The following is a 22098-nucleotide window of genomic DNA, read 5'->3' as shown; positions in this document are numbered from 1 at the left end:
GTGATCCCGGAAATGGAAATGTGCCTGCATTGACAGGCACGACAAAATATACACAAGTTCCAACACAGATCAGCTCCGACATACTAATAACTAATTAAAAGCCTCCGTTAGACGAATCCATTATGATATTAATGCATGCTAATGAAGTAACATCCTAACTTTCAGTACGTCCATAATGAATTTTAATAAAATAAATGATTAATGTTAATGTGCCAACTATCCCTGGAGGAGGAGATTCCTCACGTTGTTCTCTTTGTAGTTTTGTTACCAGTGTAATCTGTGTGTAATAACTTGTTAAAAAGGGCTATTGATATAGAGAGAGTATTTGATTTCAGTTAATCTTCCATGTACAGTAATTGAGATATGCTGAAATATCTAGGGCACCCAGGGCCACCTCTTAAAGCTGCTGCTGTTGCCCCACCAGGTTCCAGAAGATGCCCAACGGCTCTCTGGTCATTCACGATGTAAGCATGGAGGACACGGGGAGCTACACTTGCATTGCAGGCAACAGCTGCAACATCCGTCACACCTCTGCCCAGCTCTACGTCGTGGGTAAGAGGAAGAAAAATATCACTAATCTTTATTCCTCCACGCTCTGGAAATGGAAACCCACTGTCTCACAGGAATCCCCCAAACCAGGGATGTAATAGATGATAGAATACATACAGCAATCAATGAGGAGCCATTTGTTGCTGTTGATGTGAACTAAAGTTATACCAAATCCTATGGAGGCAGTATAGGTTAAAAAAATATATACATATATATTTCATTACTGAGAAACATTTCTGTATTTGACGTGGCACGTAAACACCACAGGAACAAGAGGTCTGGAAATGGTTGATATCTGGAGGGTTCCAAGTCAAGATGCCAGTCATTTTGGGTTTCTGTGTTGTTGAGTTGCATATTGTAGAGCCATCTTGAGATGCTGGTATGACATCTCAGCTGGTGAGGGTTATTTTAACAAGACTTAACTCAATCAGCCCTCTGTCTGAAAATGTACTACCCCACAGCACTGTCACCTGACTATGTGAGGCTCTGGGGGGACAATCAAAAGCACTGTGTTCAGCACCACTTTACCGTTTAACCGGTGACAACGCCTCGTGTCTGTAATTTGAAAAACTGCATTTTAGTTTCTTTCACATTGTCTATTCCCTTAAATGTCATTTATTGATGTTGCTGTGTAAAAAAAAAGAAGAAAAGCTTGTTTACCGTTGTTCGTGCGTGCGCAACACCACAGAGAAGCCAGTGCACCACTCTCTGGAGGAGGAGGAAAGGGCGCCCTACAAAATGATCCAGACTGTTGGCCTATCGGTGGGCGCTGCCGTCGCCTACATCATCGTTGTGCTGGGGCTGATGTTCTACTGCAAGAAGAGACGCAACGCCAAAAGGCTCGACAAGGGGCCGGAGGGAGAGGAGGCAGAACACCTCAACGGTCAGTCTCCAGTTGGTGTGTGTGTGTCATCTTACAACACTTAACATAACCCATCCTTGGATTGTTTAATTGATTCAGAATATGACACTAGGCAGCATACTACCCAGGGTTTTACTTATACAATCCAGCTGGCTCAAGCTGCAAAATAGTAGTCATCTTTAAACACGTGTTTTCTGAAGCCCTGAGTTGCCAGCATTTGGAAACTCGAGGAATTTGTGAAGGAACCATGCTGTTGTGTGTGTGTGCCCACCACAGGGGGCAGTGCCCAGCCCAATGGGCAGGCCACAGCAGAGGTCCAGGAGGAGTTGGCTCTCACCAACATGGGAGGCGGTGCAAGCGGCAACAATAAACGACACAGCAGCCAGAACCCTGAGAAGCTGCTGTACCCCCGAAGCAACCTGACCACCATCACCACCCTAGGTATGGGCGGAGGCATTCACACTGTCATACACACTCACACACGTGCATACACACTTGCATTGACATGCTCCAGTGCGCACATATACACACTAGTTCACGTGGGCCACATTGTGTGGCCAATGGAGCATAACAAAGAAACATACAAACACACATGATCGTGAGCCAAAGAAGCCAGACTTTATTTTTTATTTTTTTATTTTTACTTTTCCAATAAAATGGACAATAAAGCATCTGAAAATCTTGAATTGAGGAATCCCTGTAAGTAACACTCCTCCTCCACACAGGTAAAGGTGAGTTTGGGGAGGTCTTCCTAGCCAAAGCTAAGGGCCTGGGGGGAGGAGGAGGAGGAGGAGGGGGAGGAAAAGCGAGTGACGACGAGGAGGAGACGGTTGTCCTGGTGAAGAGCCTGCAGACGCGGGACGAGGCGGCTCAGCTGGAGTTCCGGCGTGAGGCCGAGATGCTGGGCAAGACAAGCCACCCCAACCTGGCCCGCCTGCTGGCCGTGTGCAGAGAAGCCGAGCCCCATTACCTGGTCCTGGAGTACGCCGACATGGTGAGCAACAACACGTGTGTGTGTGTGTGTCTCTGACACACACATCACTCAAACACACATACATCAGTCATGTATTGTGTATTATTCAGCACGCACACACCCACGTCACTCATACACACACACATATCACATCACTCACACATGCAAACATGATGCATACAGACATGCATTCATGCACACAGTAGTACACACACGCACACGTTCTCACATGAACACATACTGTACATATTTACTGTACACACACGCACACACACACTGCAGTTCCGTCCATAACTCCATACACTCATCTACTCCACCTGTTGGCCATGTGTAGTAAGGCACATAGCATGATGAAACAAGACTTGGCTGCAGGATTGAGTAAGTGAAGTCTTACAAATCGCTGTGTCATGCAGATTAGAAATGATGGCTAGACACATTAAACACATCTGTTATAATATCGTTATGAACCTCTGTCTATGGGTTTCATGTTTCCAGGGTGATCTGAAGCAGTACCTCAAGTTGGCGAAAGCCAAGGAGGAGAAGCCCAAGTCCCATCACCTCAGCACCAAGCAGAAAGTGAGTACACCTAGCCCATGTAGGCCACCAATATGTCTGTACTGTGATATATGTATGTGTTGCACATATGTACAGTTTGAAGTGCCACAGCAAACAGTTTGAATACTTATCTCAATGACAGATTGAAGTTTAAAAACAGGTTTACATTTGCACAAATGTCTAAAAACACGTTTGTCATTATGGGTAATTGAGTGTAGATTAATGGGTAAAAGAATTCAAATCCAATTCATATCCCTTTAGAATTTTTTACACAATAAAATGTGCTAAATGTAGGTCTCAGAATACTGTCTGAAGCCACTGTATATACTACCCGATGCTTGACCACACACAACATTGTAGTCCACACACATACACAAAACAAATAAAAACATACCTGTCATACTGTACACATACTGTTGGTCAACACACTCCTTCTCTTGATCCTAACCTGCACCCAGTTGACTGTCCCTCTCCTCATAATCCTTCTCTCCTGTTCTCCCAGGTGGGAGTCTGTCTCCAGGTTGCCCGGGGAATGGAGCACTTGTCCAATCAGCGCTTCGTTCACAAAGACCTGGCCACGCGCAACTGCCTGATCAGCGCCAAGAGACATGTCAAAGTGTCTGCCCTGGGACTCAGCAAGGACGTCTACAACAAGTGCGTTCCCTAAATATCCCAATGTATTTATGATTGATTTTTGACAGATGCTTTTATCGAAAGCGACAAACAAAAGTGCATATATTAAGTGCAGCAGATAAGAAAGTACTCCTGAGTGGACAGTTCCAACAGTCCTTTAGTAGTTAGTGCCAAGGACATTGCAAAAGTCAAATAAAAGATCACATTAAAAAAAGTAAGTTATTGCAGAAAGTGTCCTCATTGTGGAAGGTCTGGATATAGATGTGCATTATGTGTCTTCAATTCTTGGTATGTAGACCTGGGCCCTGTTCCATAAAGCGAGCTTACCAAATAAGCCAGGCTTATGTCAGTTAGTCTGACTCATTTCCAGCTCATTCGGTTCCATAAAGCCAGCTCAACGTAGTTTAAACTCGGGTACTATGGCAACTGCGAAACTAACCTGGTCCAGGGCAGGATAACTGTCAGGCTTAGCGCGCGTGGTTGTTTAACCAGACGTTACACTTTCTGACTTTCTTTTCCACTATCAGGTCAATATGTACATTTATAGAAAATTCCCCCCCCTCCCCCCCCCCCCCCCAAAAAAAAAAAAACTAATGCTTTAAACAATGATTAACAAACCTACATAGCCTACTTTAAACTTATGGCTATATGGTAGTTTGTGATATCAAAAGTTTAGGCTGATGCTACATATGTCTCAATCTACATAATAGTTAACATTTACATTTATTCATTTAGCAGACGCTTTTATCCAAAGCGACTTCCAAGAGAGAGCTTTACAAAGTCACTGATCATAACAACGAGATAGCCACAAAACATTGCGAGTAGCCAAAACATGAAGCACACATTGTGAACAACCAAAATAAGTGCCAAAGGGAAGAACCATAAGAGCATGTAGTTAAACAAGTTACAATTAAACAACATGAACTGCTATAAGTGCAAGTGTACCTGTGGAAAAAAGCAAGCAACAATAATAAAAACAATATATCACAGCGAGTACAAAAATTTAAGTCAGTTACCACTAACCACAAGAGCAACAAGTCTCTAAGCAAGAGTCATTGTGATCCTTGAGGAAACTAACATCGGGTCAAGCGAACCATTCCTAAGTACCGTTGTACTCCCGGAACAAGTGCGTCTTGAGCCTTTTCTTGAAGGTGGAGAGACAGTCAGTGTCTCTGATGGAGGTGGGGAGTTGATTCCACCACTGGGGGGCCAGACAGGAGAAGAGCTTGTGTTGGGACCGGGCGGTCTTGAGCGGTGGGACCACCAGGCGGTTGTCTGAAGAAGACCGTAGGTGACGGGTGGGGGTGTAAGGCTGCAGGAGAGACTTGATGTAGACGGGTGCAGTCCCGTTCACTGCTCGGAAGGTCAATACCAGGGTCTTGAATCTGATACGGGCCATGATAGGTAGCCAGTGGAGAGAGATGAGGAGCGGGGTAACATGGGAGCGTCTGGGTAGATTGTAGACCAGGCGGGCCGCTGCGTTCTGAATCCTCTGAAGGGGGCGGGTTGCACATGCTGGGAGACCAGCGAGCAGCGAGTTGCAATAGTCTAACTTGGAGAGGACAAGTGCTTGGACTAGCAGCTGGGTGGAGTGCTCAGACAGGTATCTACTGATCTTCCGGATGTTGTAGAGGGTGAATCTACACGACCGGGAGACCGCAGCAATGTGGGCCGTGAGGGAGAGCTCGTCGTCCATGGTAACCCCAAGGTTCCTGGCAGAGGATGAAGGGGTCACCATCGCAGATCCCAGGGTGATTGAGAGATCGTGGGAGATGGAGGGTTTAGCCGGGATGATGAGAAGTTCTGTTTTGGCGAGGTTCAGCTGGAGGTGGTGCTCGGTCATCCAGGCGGAGATGTCTGTGAGGCAGGCCTCAATCCTAGCTGAGATCCCCGGATCGGTCGGGGGGAACGACAGGTACAGCTGCGTGTCGTCAGCGTAGCAGTGGTTAACAGTTGCCTTCAATTGCAAAACTAATTAACAACAACAAAAAACGCATTAAAAGGCTACTGGATAATGTATTGGTTAGTATTTATTTAAAACAATGTCAAAAAGTCAATTTAGATGTGTTTAGAGGGTGTATGTTTTAGTTTTTTTTTTATTATCAATGAAGTAAAGGTCTATCTAAAAAAGGACCTCGGCCTGCGTAGCCTATCGTTCATGTCAATCATGCTATGTCATTTTATTTTGATGAAGTGGTAGATGAGCTGTCAAAGTACGCGGCTTAAAGAGAACGTTCTTTCAGGAAGAAGTCACGTGGTCTTGAATATTGTGTTTTGCTGTTGTGGATCAATATGATCGATGTTCGAACTCTCGGGCTGCTTAAGAATATGGTGCATCCGCAATTATCTTGACTTCTTGAATCTGACTAGAATGAATCGGATGACGTTAACTAGAATTGGCCTTTATTGCACCGCTTTAGCCCTGGCTGACTTGTTAGGTTAATTCAAGTCATGTTTGGGACTTCAATCCCAGCTTTTTTGAGCGTTCTTTATGGAATAGGCCCCTGGTCTGAAAAACATTGCTGCCACGGTGCCACCTATTGGCAAGTCGACCACATGCCTATTGAATGGTACCAGTTGCAGAAGTTTTGCTATGGATTGCAAAGATATCGAAGATAGCCTGCATAGAGGAAGGTGTTTCGCTTGTCCTACATGTGGATGTGTCTTAGTACACAAACTTGTCGTAATAGTCCTTTTGTGTGTATGTGTCCTTCCTTCCTTCTTCCACAGCGAGTACTATCACTACCGCCAGGCCTGGATCCCGCTGCGCTGGCTTCCGGCCGAAGCAGTCTTCGAGGATGACTACTCCACCAAGACGGACGTGTGGTCCTTTGGCGTGCTCATGTGGGAGGTGTTCAGCCTGGGAGAGATGCCCCACGCCGCGCTGGCTGACGACAAGGTCCTCGAAGGTAAGCGTGGAGGCCATGGATGTGCTTTTCTGTTACATATGGACTTGGTGGTGACCGAAGGACGACTGGGGTTTAATATGAATGTGTATTATGCTTCTTTTTTTTTTCTGTGAATTGTATTTCTGAAGAATTTGTATGTGTCTGCTCACATCTCCCCTCTCCGTCCATGTCTCTCTATTTGTCTCTCGCTCTCTGTTCACCTTTTTTTTCTCCTCATCTGTCTCCTCTCTGTCCGTCTCTTTCTTCTCTCTCTGTTTCTCTTTCTCTCTCCACCCTGCTGCGATACTCCCTCGCTCCCTCTACCCATCCCCCCTATCCCCATGCCTCCAGAGCTGAGAGAGGCCAAAGGAAAGCTGCCTCTGCCCCAGGGCTGCCCCTCCCGAGTGTACAAGCTCATGGTACGCTGCTGGGCGCCCAGCCCCAAGGACCGGCCCTGCTTCAGCGACATCGTGGGAACCCTCTGCGAGCTGCCCTCCGAGAGCAAGGTGTGACATGGGATACACCCCCAGGAAATAAGACAGAGTCCAGAGTCTGACAGTGTGTGTGTGTGTGAGAGACAAAGAAGGTTGGTGTGTTCCTACAAATGTATTCATTTCCTAATAGGGACACCTGTGTGAAAGGTAATGTTTTACATAGAATTGTTGTTTATGTCTGATATGTTTATCTGTGATTGCGGAAGCGACCTGATTGTGGACTAAAGTACTAGACGTGTGATGTTCTGCGTGTGGCGATAGTGTGCATCAGTGTGTCTGTAATGAACGTCTGCTTGTATGTTTGTGTATTTGAGTGTGTGTGTGTGTGTGTGTGTGTGTTTCTGTGACTTCACTTATCTCGCTACACACTCATGGACTTTCATTCAAGGCTTTTCCAGACGATATCTGAATTTTAATTGGGTGACTCAAATCGTCCCCTTGAGGATTACAAAGACAGTTTATTGATGATTGATTTCTGAAGCCTTATTGCCTTATCCAATACATTTTATTCAAAAGCTGAGTTAATCTGGGCGATAAAAATAAATGTTTGGCAGCAATAAAAATGTGTCTGCAACTCACGGGGCCGTGGAGGATTCAATCAACCCAGTCTGGGCCGTGAAGGTTCTACCTCTTGCTGGAGAAATGCATCATTGCCCACCAAGATTTTTGGGACCAGGAAACAACCAACTGAATTTCATTCAAACTTTTCACAGACCCTGTTCTGCATGCATCAAAACAATATTTCCAAAACATTTCAAACTGTAAATTGGGGCTGGAAGGGAGATAATCTGTAACCTGTTTAAAACAATATACCATAGGTCAGTGAATTGTTTGAACGCACCTGCTACCTGTCTTGTCAGCCGGATCGGTGAATGAATAAATATGTATATGAACCAACCAGAAGTACTGTTTTGGGGCCCAGGTACTTAATACATTTTTGTGGCTTTGTTTGTTAAATATTGTAGGTAAGGCAACCTACTCAGAAACACGTTTTGTTACACTCCTATAATGTGTGAATATCACTTTCCTTTTGTCTTACAATCTTAGCCACCGTTTTGAGAAAGTTACAATGCCTTTTCTTTTTTTTTATAAAAAAAAAAAAAAAAAGAATTCCAGGCTTCCATCTGTGGCCTGGCAAACCAGTCTGATGGCTACGCTCACCCTTTATCTTCACTTTACTTAGTAAGGCCTTTTTCTGAAAATTGTGTCAGTCAATGCGTGTGGTCACAGAAAGCGTTTGGAGTTATTTCGGTTTCAGTTTTGGACCATCAGAAAAAATATATGATTTGTCATAAAACCACACAAGTGCAAGGGACATTTGGCTGAAGGAGAAAAGCCAGACTGATTGGTAAAGTGAAACTGAATGTGAGCTGAGAACATCAGAATATGTGCCAATGTAAACTGGGAGACACCCAGTCCTCTACATCTAGAGGCCAAAGTTATAGACCTTATCTATTTTCCTTTGTAATCATGCTTAAAGCATGCACTGACTAAACTAATGTTTGTTATGTAGAAGGATTATATCAAGAACCTGCTAATTTATGTTCAAGGTTCAGTTTTTTATACTTTATATTTACTGTACATAAAGGTACCATGTTTCTTTGATATACATTTTCCATGTGCTAGGTATTTTATACACTTTTTATGAGACAACAGGAAATGTGGCTAACATAAGTGGCAAGACATTTTAGTAAAATTAACCTGAGGTGACATTTTGGAAGTTTTGTTCAAGTGCCTGGTCAATGAAGGACTTTATATCAAATTTGTTGCTGTTTTTTATATAAAATTGATTTAACTTGAATTCTTGAACTATTCATCTTAATTTGGCTCAACAAAATTGTAAGAAACATTTGTATTGGTTCTATTTTAAGTATGTTTATGAAAACAAATATTGTTGCCATGGTTTGGCTAATAAATGTAATTTTTGTATGAAAACGGTGTGGTGTGTGATATTTTTTTTTAGGTGTAAATAGATTCATTGTAAAATAAACTTGTTGGTGCCATAGCTAGCTAGTAAATCAGAGGGGCTAGAAATTGAACCCAGAAAAGGGAGACAACACCGACACGTGACACCTGTAACGCTGGTAGCAAACTCCAGTACCATGGACTACAAGCGCTACGTTGCCCCCCAAAAATTTGATGGAAGTTTGTTTTATTTAAAACACCAATATATTCACCTTTAGTTAGTATCAGCTCAAAATACGGGAACACTTCAAGATTTACAATAACTGAGATGCAACTACATGGCAATACCTAGAAAAACAACATTGTCGTTGCATAGGGACTGCAGTGTAGTTGCTGTTCAAGTTTTTACAAGTGAAAATTGGTATGTCGAAGGTCTTTCAAGGGTAAGTGGATGTTAATATTGCATTTACATTTAGTCATTTAGCAGACGCTCTTATCCAGAGCGACTTACAGTAAGTACAGGGACATTTCCCCGAGGCAAGTAGGGTGAAGTGCCTTGCCCAAGGACACAACGTCATTTGACACAGCCGGGCATCGAACTGGCAACCTTCAGATTACTAGCCCTCTTCCCTAACCGCTCAGCCACCTGACTCCTTATTGATATTGTTTTGGAAACACACCTTTCAGCTGCCTATTTGCAACAACCACCACCTACCCTGTACATCCATACCCCATGCTGTGCCTGTTAATACTTGTGTTATAATCTATACTGCTATCACTTAATACCAATTAATTACATAGCAATTTCTATTTACTGGCATTGTTTTTACTATAGGTATTGATATGTAGTTACATGGTAGGTAATAGTGTTGCCCATAATACCACTAATTCAAGGTTTCACTTCCACTGTTATCTTGGACAGGCAGTCTTACAAATGTGATACATGCTCAAGTATGGAAAAACACAGCTGGCTGGGGAATTTTATCAACACTGAACAAGGATATGTCTTAAGACAAACATTGGACACACCTTAGTGCATTATTTGTTTTATTACTCATATGTGCAAACAAGGCTTGAGACAGCTAGAAGTAATGAGTTGTAAATCTTAATGTAATGAGTTTAAATGTTTTGTACACTCTGTAACATGTATATATGATTTGATGACCTGTCACCCCAGTTTCTGAGTTTTTGAGTTGTGATTTGTATGCACAATATATGTGCATACAAATAGATATATAGACTGTTATTGTTCAACAGTTGATAGTGGTCCAAATAAGAATAATGAAATGGATGAATAATGTTATTTTCTTATACATTCACTTATGGAATTGAACTGGTCCTGCAACCTATCTATTTTAAACTGTGACATTTACAAGAAGAGGAAAAACAAAAGTGAAAATGTTTGCAGATAACAAAAGAATTTCATGACAATGTCTACCCTCTTAATAAAGAAGACAACTAGCCTGCAAGTTTCCATTGTACCTGTCAAGCTTGCTTTGCACACTCCTCTCCAACACTTGGTCTCTTCTTGCTTATCTATGAAGTAAGTATGATTAGGACCATATTTGATTAAGCTTTTGGAAAACTCATTGTCTTATAAACATTTCATTTTTATCTTTATTAATCTATTCTAAATGTTTGCCTTGTGCCAAAACGACATTATTTTGGATAATTAAATGTGTTACTTTTATACTAAGACTCAACTGGTAATATATTTATATCATAGAATTATGGCAAGTGAACAAACCATTATGTACAGTACATACACTTCCTGTTCAAGGTGTGTGCGGTCCTCGAGAGCTTTCATCATTGAGAGGTTTTTTGACAATGCTTCTCTCTTGTGAGAGGATGAGAGACTGGCCTTCATTTACTCAGAATACATTATAATTTTTATAGTAAAGGTTTCATTTCCGACACTTGAGCCTGCATACTTTGATCAGTAGTTCATGGCTTGTGTATAGGTCATTATTGATGCGATTGTTGCATGGACATACATTTTTAAAACATGCTCAATTATCAATTTTCTATTTTGTTTTCTATTATAGACTTGACCTGAAATATGGCATCGGTCATAATTGCTATTCCTTCCCCAAACCTTTTGGATGAAACATTAAATTCCTGTTCATTTGAAAATGACAGTGATATCCATGAACTGGTGAAAGCTTTGGTCAAAAATATCCAGTGGAGTGCAGAAAATGCAACTAATCTGTTAAAGGTGCTTTTTAAGCGAATAGAGAAGAAAGAAGACAGAGTAAATGCCCAGTTGTGGATGAAAACAGTACTGCATTCCATTCAGATAAACTATATTACTCCACAACTGAAAGTTGAGGAAGGAAAGACAATCACTGAACTGATCAATGACAAATACAAATCTGATGATGATATTAGCTCAGCTCTCGAACGTTTATCACAAATAGAAAAAGATATTGAAGAAATCTTTGAGGAAATTCGTCAGCAACCTTTAAATCAAACGGATGAAAGTGTTTTACACAAGGTAAAAGACATAGTGTCATCTGTCCACAAATGCCCCTCAGCACCCAGTGGGCCAGACCCAGATGGCCTTAAAAAGATATTATCTGAACTGTGCAAAGCAGTGAAAACAACAAAAAAATGGGAACCTCGTTTAACTCAGATGGTTAGCTGGTGTCTACTGGCTTTGTCTGAATCTGGTTGGCTAATCCAAGTTGGCACTGGAGAAGGAAAGTCATGCATTGTAGCTATGTTTGCTGCTTATCGAGCCAGAAAAGGACACAATGTAGACATTCTGTCTAGTTCATCAGTGCTCGCAGAGCGTGACTTGGAAGAATGGCATCACTTTTATAAAAAGCTCAAAATAACAGTGGACTGCAACACCAAAAAGGCTGAACCTGACGCCTTGAAGAGATGTTACAAGAGTAAAGTTGTCTATGGCTCCGCCCAGAGTTTTGCTGGAGACTACTTGAGGCATGACTTCCAGAGGGAGGGGGTGAGAGGGGAAAGGCATTTTGATTGTGCAATCGTGGATGAGGTGGACTCCTTAATGTTAGACAAGGGCCTTCAGATGGTATACCTGAGCAGTGAAATGCCTACAATGCAACATCTTAATTCTCTATGGGCATTGATATGGTCCATAGTGAATCAGTACCATCATGAGGGCTCAGAGATAACAGTAGGGCCCTTCACCACATTCTTTCATGTCATTCTTAAGCACATTCATGTTGATGGAGATTTTGACAAGTTCACCATCTTCCAGATGGCGGAGGATATAGGTACAATTCCAAAAGGATCTGTCGCGGACCTAAGGAGAAATTCAGATGACGAAGTTTTACTTACAAAAATAAAAAATGTTGATGCCCACCTGTTGGCAAAGTTCATGGAAACAGTGGAGAACACATTCCCATCTTGTCACTTTGCGCTGCATATCAAGAATGATAAAGGGGAATTGGAAGAATTAAACACAAGAGAGCAAGGTGGTGAAAACGACAAACAAAGAGTTCCATTTCTATATGTAAATTCAGGATTCTGTGGTTATATGCATTCTAACATGGAGACTGTCTTCATCACTGCAGAGGAGATTATCAAAGCCAACTTGACATTCACACCATGTAACATAAACCAGAATATAATAACCTGCTATATTCCTGGGTTCCTTCGAGAACTAATCAACAGCAAACTAAGGGTATGGATTGAAAATGCATTTCATGCCAAAACAATGACACTGGGCCATGAGTACATCCTGGAGGGAGATGAAATAGTTCCTGTGGACTACAGTTGTACTGGTGTGGTCGAGAACAACATGAAATGGTCCGATGGAGTTCAGCAGTTTCTGGAACTGAAACATGAGACCAAGATGAGCAACATGTCTGTTATCACAAACTTCATGTCCAATGTAGGTTTGTTCCAGAAGTACCAAGGTCAGCTGTATGGAATCACAGGCACTTTGGGAAACCAATTGGAGATTGAAACCTTACAGAAACTCTACACTGGAATAAAAACCTGTGAAATACCAACTTTCAAACGACGAAAGCTCTTCGAAATTGAGGGACTGGTCACAGGTGATGAGGAGGAATGGAAACAGAAGATCTGCAGTGTTGTTGAGTCACAAATCATTCCAACATCTTACAGGAGTCCCAGAGCTGTTTTGGTCATCTGTGAGACCATCAACAGAGCCGAAGCTTTCTGCGCGGCACTTGGTCCCAACGTCCCAAATATAAAGCCCTACACTAACAACAACAAGGACAATACATCAGTCACTAAACAAAACTTGAAAGCTGGGGATGTAATTGTAGCAACAAATCTGGCTGGTCGTGGTACTGACCTAAAGGTTAGTAATGAAGTGAACAATGCTGGAGGTATGTTCGTATTACAAACCTTCCTGCCAGAAAATGCTAGAGTGGAGAAACAGGCTTTTGGTCGCACTGGGAGGCAGGGAAATCCTGGTTCCTCACAACTCATCATCTGTACCAATCATATGTCAGAAACCCTGAAAAACATAATGACCCAACTGTGTTCCTTAATTCAAAAGGAGGAAGAGGATCACGTCATGCAATACAATTCGACCCGAGCTGGGACTTTCCAGATAAACATGGCAAAAAAGTCCAGAGATATTGTGGTGTCAAATAAATTATATCAGTACTTGAAAAATCATGTCCCAAAACTTCTAAAGAAGGAAGAGCTATTTTCTGATTATGTCAAACTGCTAGAAGATGTTCACACCACTTACAACGATTCTAAATTGCATGGATCACTGGTGTCCTCACTGAATGAGACATGGGGGATGTGGTTGTTGATGAGCTTTAATGAAAAAGATTCAACTGAAGATTTAAAGACAAAGTTGCAAACAGACATGCAAAAAGCTAAGCAAAGACTAGACAACAGACTGGCCCCGACATCAATAACTCACCATTATGTCCTGTTTGGAAATGCTCTCCGTAGCAGTGATAACCTTTCAGAGAGTTCAGATTCATACACCAAAGCCATGCAAGAAGACCGATGCTGGGTGGCTATTGCTCTGTACAACCGTGCCCTTAATACTTTGAAGAGAAAAGACAGCAACTACATCACTGGTGCTTTGGAAGACCTGGAAAATGCTGTGGAGTCACTAGAGTTTTACCAAAATCTGATTGTGAACACTATTGTTTACTCAAAATTGGCGACTACAACACCACTTACCGTTACTAACAATAGGCTGGACAAACAGTTAACAACCAGGCGGCAAGTGCTTGAGTGTTTGAAAGATAACATAAATGAGGCTATTGGAAAGTTGAAGAGGGCCAGAGACATGGGTGGGAATGTTAGTGTGGACGAAAAATTAATATTTTTCCTTGTACCGATATACTGTCTGATTCCTTTGGAGGATTTTGGACAACCAGTGATCCGCCTTTTGACCTCAGATGTTAGAAAGAGGCAGCAGCACCTCAACCACTCCTCATTCGACATCCTGAAAGAGCTACAGGCTCTCCAATGTCTTGGAATGACCGTGGTTTTCACCTTGGATACAGTGTTTTCCCTGGGTGGCTTTCTCTCAAAGATCTTGAAGCTCAAGTTACAATCGAAATGACCAGATTAGTCTACTCAACAATGTTTCCTTCCAGGGAGTCCTGGAATGGCAGCCTTAGGGTATGATGATTACGTCACCCGTCTCCCTTGAGAACATTATACACATACTGTATACTTAATATTGGCCCACCATTTGGGATCTTGTACAAAGTTAAAATGTATAATCCATGTATGTATCTGGACATGTGTAATATAGTTGTCCATGTTAACAGTCCCAAGGGAACTCAGTGTGTCTGCTGATGAATTGGATAAACTGTTGGCTATGCAAAAAGTGTTCAATGTTGATTCACAAAATTACAATGTTTTTGTCACAAGGGATATGGAACTGGAAAATTATAATTGAATGCTCAATTTTCTTTGCACAACCTACAAACCTGTTTGCATGAGGAAATATGAATAAATCAACATTTTTTCCATCAGTTTACATGTAATACTTGAGTAGCAATAATTATGTCCATTTGATTACAGTTTTTCATGGCTTAAAACTCTTGTCAGGGTATATTAAATCCATTTAAATAGCATTGTTAACATTTGAGACAAACCAGTGTCGAAGAAATGATCCGTGGAGTATTAATGGACTTTGTTAGTACAGTTATTCAACCAAGTGTAATAATTTGCCTACTATTGGTCATGGTCAATGTAGTGTGGTATTTTGATGGATGTCTTTTTAAGTTTACTTTTATTATTTTGGTTTTCTCTTAAGTCTATAAAGGCAAATACCCACCTTCACAATGAATTGAATAATGTTTTGTTGTTTCAGAAACGTAGGCTACTTATGACAGACATTTTTTTTAATGCTTTCTGGATGCAAATGATGTACTAAACAGATGAAAATAATTATAAATCCATTTGTGAATGTTTGATGGTGTTTGTAACATGTAATGATCCAAATCGATTCAATAGTGATGACTGGTTTCCAAACGGTATAGGCCTCTGTAGCCAAATATACATTTTTAAACGCTAGATGGTGGCCTAACATAGGCTATATGTTAACATTAACGCCGAGTCATTTGTAATGTTACATAGCCTACCGATTGATCCGAGCTCAGGACTTCCTATTGGCAATTAAATATTAGCACTTTTGTGTAAATATAAGCAATTCTGGGTAAGCATATCAGCTAAGTATTTTTTTTTTGTTAAATTGCCAACTTGGAATATTTAGGCTACTTTTTAATATTCATCGTCATACTCAAGACCATTTTTATTAGGCTACATATAAACATAACACATGAAGGTTGTAAAAACGTACCACTCTACAAAGACGTCATAACAATTCTTAAATACTTAATGGGAAAAACCCTCCCTCCCTTGATCTTGCTTGCTTGCTCCCTCTCTCGCCACCTGGCGTTGTTAATCGCTGCCCAGCTTTTAAAGCATTGCGGAGAAATATACATTTGAATCTTTCACGAATTTGAAACAAACTCGCACTTTAGGCATTGCACAGCCATATGTGTGCTCTGTTGAGACAACGGATGCTCCTGTCGAAATTATGCTTTTACTACACCTTTCGAAGTCCTAGTCTCTGTATATCTGGGGTGGATCAATGCTGGATTCTCTGCTTCATGCATACTCCTCTCCTTTCTCTCAGTCAGCTACACTCGCTTGCTTCACACCCGGGGGCGCATCAACCAGCATAGGCGCCTTTCGTTGGCTCCAAGGTGGACTGGATGCGAATATGTTCTAGTCTGGAATGCAACGGTTTGGACAGTCTGTTTGGAAATGCGGGTGGTGTAATTAGGACGGAAATTAATATCTCCTCTCATTGCGCTGCTCTGAGTGCCAAGCTCGGTGCTTTGCTTAGCGGCCTGTAAACACAAAATGTCGACCCGAACGCCATTGCCCACCGTGAATGAGCGCGATACAGAGAATGTAAGTAAACTACTCGATTGTATTGTTACTTATCGACTGTTATCATTTAAAAGAACGACGATGTGTTTTGTTTCCCTTGTGTTTGTATTGACGTACGAGTTACCAAGAAAAAGGCACCATCGGCTTCCAATAACCAGCGATCTACCGGTGCGATGTGGAATTAGCTTGATAGCTGTTGAAACCTAACTATAGCCTACCTATTGTACACTATAATTCGCCTATTCTATATACAATGGTGAACACACACAAAAAAATGCATACACACATGTATGAGTTGTCAATATAAGTACGATTTGTAGGGGGATAGGCTTTGAATGAGAGCTTGTGTTGCCTTCTGACGCTGTCGGCATCCATTTATGGAAACGATAGCCGAATCAGAAACTGTTCTAATTCAGATAGGCTAGGTGGCTCCGATGCGCGGAAGTTAATCGTATCAATGTATCATATCATGTGAAGTTAAAAAGGCCAGTAACTAGTAACATTTTATATTGAGCGCAATATATTGCTGCAGTTAACGGCGTCTTTTAAGTCAATGTGCTGCCCTATTGCACGCAGAGTTCAGAAGCTGTGACTCAACTTTGAGATCATGGTACGTGCGGGAAGAAATCGAGCTCAGTGAGCCTTCTCATCATGCCTGGCACGATTATCATCTAAAGGATGACAGTGTAGAGTGAACCATTGTAAAGAGTCAGTTGACTATGGGTAGGCCTACTAAACTCCAGCTCCCGCGGTGTTATTAACCTAAGGAGATTCATGCTATAGTGCTTTTTTATGCAATTTACTGACAGATTGTTAAACTGGTATTAACACAACATTTCTCTATTCAAATAAGTATCAGTAAGTACCAGGCCTATTCGTTGTTGGTGATACCGTTGGCTAAGTGATGGTGCTGTCATTCATGTTCAACTGGAAGTTGATTTTCTGGCCAGAATCTGACGTTATTTGTTTTGGTTTCAGAAGAGTGAGTTTGCTTTGGCTGTTTTACGGAACTAAAATATTGCCTAAGGTTATTTTAAGACAATGCAAATTGACAGAACTGGGTCCTTTACTCTTATCTACAGTGAATGGATGGATTCTATTACAATCCAGTTAAGTGAATGCTGAACAAGAAACTGGTAAATCATTGGCTCTGGTATTAAGTTTAGCAATACAATGTCAAGCTAATTATTCCAGTTTTTATTGGACAAATCAGGCCAATTTGCTCTGTGGTGTCACAATGTGCAATTGGATTCACAGGTGAGGGTACGCAGGAAAGTTTGGGTCTTCTCATTAAGGGGACATTAGCGTGAACTGGAATGCAAGGAAATGCTGTAGCTCTGAGTAATATGTTCCTAAACATTGTAACTGGCTTCGGCAAAGTCCTAGGATTAAATATATTCTAGGGGTACTATATTTAATCAATACAGTTTAAGCTTGTTTGCTCTTGCCAAGTTTATATCCAGCACCACATTCCAAAAAGTATAATGTGCTTGTGAAGGAACACAACCTCATTAAATATGTACATTCAGAGTTGATGTATGTGTCTGAAAGAGCAAGTGCTCATCGTTTTGGGGTGCATCACAATTTCATGAATGTGGCAAAATATTGCACTGTGTGCATGAATGTAGGCTTTGATCTCACCAGACACCGTGGTAATCGACAAGAAAAGTGTAAGCCTCAGGGAGAACAGGTTGTATTTTACCATCATTTTGGCATGTGGATGGCAGCGTGTGTTTTGTGGTCTAAGAGCGCCTATCTTGGTCTCTGCTGACGCAAGCCTGGCCATTGTTGCCACAGGCAGTGCACTATAAGAGCCTCGGAGCTGCAAACAACCAGCAGTTAGCTGTCTGCCATAAAAGAAACTGAGAGTGAAAGAGAATGACTGGCTAAACACACAGAAAGAGAGGGGAAGAGAGGAGCCCACTCAAGCCTACCATATCACTGCTTGGCCTTTCACCGGCCCAAACAATTGCGTAACAGCATCAAGGGGTCTGAGAAAGGAGTGAGGCTTTTGAAGAGGCGGACGAGGGGGGTGGGCTAATGTACCTTTCTGGAATGCTGTGTCCTAGCAGTATGCTCATTGTCATACTAACGTGGGAATGCTAGTGGTGTGTCTTCGCTGTTCATAATAATATATGAACAGCGAAGATACACCACTAGCATTCCATATAAATATATATATATATTGTTCCTGATGCTTCCTCCAATAAAAAGCAAACCAAATACACTTTTGCTCACAGGACCAGGCAAGACTCTTCCAGAATAATTGTCACTGGTGTAACCAAGCGTTATGTAAATGTTAAATGCAGTCCGAAGGTGAAAAGGTTTGTCATTTCATTGTTTACATGTTTGGCGTTTTCGTCCAGGAGTAGCACAATCGAATTTGGAAAGCCAAACTTTTGTGTGTGCTGCCTTAGCCACCGTCTACCACTTTACCAGTTTCCCAGGCTGAACAGCACAGTCACTCATTATTAAAAGCGTTGTAGAAATCTCCCTCGGGAAGCGTGCAGAAAGAGCTGAAGTGAAAAGTTCCTTCAGTGTGTCCAACTTGATTTTCTAACCTTGGCTGTTTGTGACTCGCTAGTTTTCCTACAGGTCCTTTCATATTGAATTACACTCACACAGTGTGGCTTACACAGAACAGGCCCCTTAGAATGAATTAATCATTAAAGGGTGACATTGCTACGAATGCAACACAATGCATTTCTTAAAACGAACACATCAGCCCCCACCTCAGTGTTTGGGAGGCAAAAAGGATCTCAGTACCCCCTTTTCCTGTAATGGAGAAAAGGTTTATTTAAAATCTGTACAGTACCTTTATGTCCCAATAGTCTACACATGGAGAGGGGAAAAAAAGCCATTAGACTTGGAAGTGGCAAATCCAAAGGTAGCTTGTAGCCAGTGGTAGAACTAAGGCTTATTTCAGAAACGGCACATTGTATTATCAGTGCTGACCTTAATTGAAGCAAATCACCTCATACATCTCAGTACCTCATTGCCTTTCATAATTTGTGCAAAAACCCAGACTTGAGAATTGCATTTAAACATTTTCATTTATGCATTTAGTAGACGCTTTTATCCAAGGCGACTTCCAAGAGAGAGCTTTACAAAAGTGCATAGGTCACTAATCATAACAATGAGATGGCCCCAAACATTGCGGGCAGCCAAAACATGAAGCATACATTGTGAAAAACAAAATAAGTGCCAAAGGGAAGAACCAAGAGCATGCAGCTCTTATGAAAAGCAATCAACAGTAAAATATTTCACAGCGAGTACAAGAATCTAAATCCGTTACAACTAACCAACAAGAGCAACAAGTCTCTCAATAAGAGTCATTGTAATCCTGGAGGAAACTAGCATCAGGTCCAGCAAATCATTCCTAAGTACCGTTGTACTTCTTGAACAAGTGCGTCTTAAGCCTTTTCTTGAAGGTGGGGAGACAGTCAGTGTCTCTGATGGAGGTGGGGATTTGATTCCACCAGTGGGGGGCCAGATAGGAGAAGAGCTTGTGTTGGGACCGGGCGCTCTTGAGCGGTGGGACCACCAGACCGTTGTCAGAAGAAGACCATAGGTGGCGGGTGGGGGTGTAATGCTGGAGTAGAGACTTGATGTAGTCGGGTGCAGTCCCGTTCACCGCTCGGAAGGTCAGTACCAGGGTCTTGAATCTGATACGGGCCGTGATGGGTAGCCAGTGAAGGGAGATGAGGAGCGGGCTAACATGGGATCGTCTGGGTAGGTTGAAGACCAGACCATTTAAAGTACCGTAGATTGTTATTAAGAGGGATCCAGATATCCTCTACCCTGTTCTGTGCACTGCAATGACCAAAACATCTAATACACCAAGGATTCTCCCCTTGGGGTACATTTGTTTTGCTTGTTGCCCAATGCATGCCATGTGTGATAAGTGTTCCATAGCAGTGGCCTGATACTTGAGGCAGTAACAGAATGCAGCTGTTGCAGCCACTGCCCAAGAGCAGATAATGCATACCAGTTTTGGGTCATTCCTTACAGTTCACCAGTGGGACCACAAAGCCAGACACCACCGGGCATGCTTTTGTGACATCCTCACACCTGTTGGCACCTACAGCATTTTGCAATTGGAGGTTTGCCTTCAAGTGCATTGCAGTTGACCAAGTTCCTTGAACATTTTACTCCATGGGGTTGAGTCCACATAGAAGATACTTTCTTGGTATACCCATAACAATGTTTATGGGAATAATTTTTCCCCTCAGAATATCGGTTCTGTACATTACGTAAAATGTAAGGTACCTTTACAGGTTTGAAAGTGGTTCTTGTTTCAAAGCTTTGGAAGAAATCTCAATTATTTCTGATTTTAAGTGTCTATTACCCTAAAGCAGTGGTGAAATGATTTTGTTTTCATAGCATTCAACTCAACCTTTGTTGCCTCTCCAACTTCCCCTTTTTCTAAATTCAGTTTCTGTTCAGATTTGAAGCTGAGGGAGTATTGTTGACAGACTAGAGGGGATCCCTTTCTGATCAGGAAGCATGCAGTAAAATTATACCATAAGAAACCATGTATGAAGTACTACTCAAATGCATCCCCCACATTTCTCTAGTAGCTAAACTACTCCTGGACTGTGGCCTCAAAATGACCTTCCCGTAGACAAGTCCCTGCAGATGGATGTTGAATTTATGAGGTAATTCCTTAACATTCAAACCCTTCTTTGTCGTATGCTTTGTGCTGGACCAATACTGACAGTGAAAGGGAAGTGGGCTCCACAGCTAGAGTTAGTCCATGCCATTGGTTCATTCATTCAGACATTGTTCTCTCAATGACCTACCTCCACCACTCCCCACCTTTTGCTTAAACACAGACACACACACAGACACTTAGTTTATGGCTGAATAGACACAGGTCAATCTTGGTTCAGGGAAAATGAGAATATTGTGTCATAATAAAAAAAAAACCTGAACTCTGCAGTTTAGTGACGGTGACACATTTGGCTGATCTGTCAGTATTTTTATTATTAAATACAGAGGGTTATTATGTTAAATGAAGCTGCAGATGGATCCTACGTTTTATGAACTTTAATGATGTCATTGTAGCTATGTATAAATTCACATTTCATTTAAGACAAAGCCTCAGCTAATTGAATACTGGCCAACTGGTTCTCAGGCTGTACAGGTTTGATATCAAATAAGGCAAGTCGAAGGTTTAGGAGTGGTCAAAGCGGTAGCACTTTAGAGATTTATTTCGCATTGAGGGATTAAGGCAGACAGTTGAGTGGCAGACGAGAAACTTAAAAAAAGACTTCTGTTGAGAAACACAGGACACCGTTGCTACGGCTTAAGGGGCCATGCAAGCGTGAGCAAGCAACTTGAGCAGAAATAAATGGGGAATGGCTAAAAACACTGGCAAACACAGACCAAATCCAACTGCTGTGAAGAAGGTCTGCGTTATCAGGATGGAAACATGGGTACAGTGCATCCTGAATGTGTGCTAGTACACTCTTAATGGGTTGTTCAGGTCTCCATTGAACATCTGTGTTTTATTTACTTGGAAAGAGACGTCGCAAAGTGATACAATGAACGTTATGTAATGGGGTAAAAATGATATGCCTCGGTCATGGTTGGTTTTACTGTGTACTAAAATCAAACAGTGTAGTAAGAATTCATTATTTGGAATTCTGTTAATTGTACACACTTCAGCAATTGTAATAAAGCAATGGTTAGTCACTTATGTCACTCAACAATGTCCCTTTACACTTGTGACCAAGACTGTATCTTGTAGATCAAGATGTATCTGCATTATAGCAACCTGCACGGAAGATTGTGAACAACATGATGCAATGACAGCGCTTGGTTGCTGTAGGTGGAGGATGCTGAAGGAAT

The 22098-nt window shown here is 41.8% G+C and overlaps 3 protein-coding genes across 6 annotated transcripts in view; all 3 read left to right on the top strand.

Moving 5' to 3' along the window:
• ptk7a (protein tyrosine kinase 7a) overlaps positions 1-8128 on the top strand; it is a 28042-nt gene extending 19914 nt beyond the window's left edge. The window contains exons 13-20 of the mRNA XM_062448178.1: positions 425-552; positions 1238-1432; positions 1688-1852; positions 2137-2405; positions 2880-2960; positions 3442-3593; positions 6303-6481; positions 6812-8128. Coding sequence (XP_062304162.1) covers positions 425-552; positions 1238-1432; positions 1688-1852; positions 2137-2405; positions 2880-2960; positions 3442-3593; positions 6303-6481; positions 6812-6972 — 1330 coding nt within the window. The 3' untranslated portion in view covers positions 6973-8128. The remainder of the gene's footprint in view (positions 1-424; positions 553-1237; positions 1433-1687; positions 1853-2136; positions 2406-2879; positions 2961-3441; positions 3594-6302; positions 6482-6811) is intronic.
• Positions 8129-10328: 2200 nt separating this feature from the next.
• LOC134008997 (protein translocase subunit SecA-like) lies at positions 10329-15245 on the top strand. The gene is made up of 2 exons (XM_062448620.1): positions 10329-10402; positions 10905-15245. Exon 2 carries the CDS (start codon positions 10919-10921, stop codon positions 14396-14398), a length of 3480 nt encoding a protein of 1159 aa, XP_062304604.1. The 5' UTR covers positions 10329-10402; positions 10905-10918; the 3' UTR covers positions 14399-15245.
• A 509-nt stretch (positions 15246-15754) lies between these two features.
• Positions 15755-22098, top strand: part of mark1 (MAP/microtubule affinity-regulating kinase 1) — a 36661-nt gene continuing 30317 nt past the window's right edge. For 2 of the 4 annotated variants that reach the window (XM_062448595.1, XM_062448596.1), the window contains exon 1: positions 15756-16266. In XM_062448595.1, the coding sequence (XP_062304579.1) occupies positions 16216-16266 (51 nt within the window). In that variant the 5' untranslated portion in view covers positions 15756-16215. Of the gene's footprint in view, positions 16267-22098 lie in introns of all 4 variants that reach the window. The other 2 variants (XM_062448594.1, XM_062448597.1) reach the window with 2 other exon arrangements.

Source organism: Osmerus eperlanus, chromosome 22 (genome assembly GCF_963692335.1).
Source record: "Osmerus eperlanus chromosome 22, fOsmEpe2.1, whole genome shotgun sequence".
Classification (NCBI taxonomy): Eukaryota; Metazoa; Chordata; class Actinopteri; order Osmeriformes; family Osmeridae; genus Osmerus; species Osmerus eperlanus.
The sequence above is the reverse complement of the archived record's forward strand: the minus strand, read 5'-3'. Positions and strand labels throughout refer to the sequence as shown.

What these genes read in the sequence shown, in the direction of transcription:
- LOC134008997 (XM_062448620.1), top strand. Translation starts at nt 10,919, where the DNA reads ATGGCATCGGTCATAATTGCTATTCCTTCCCCAAACCTTTTGGATGAA.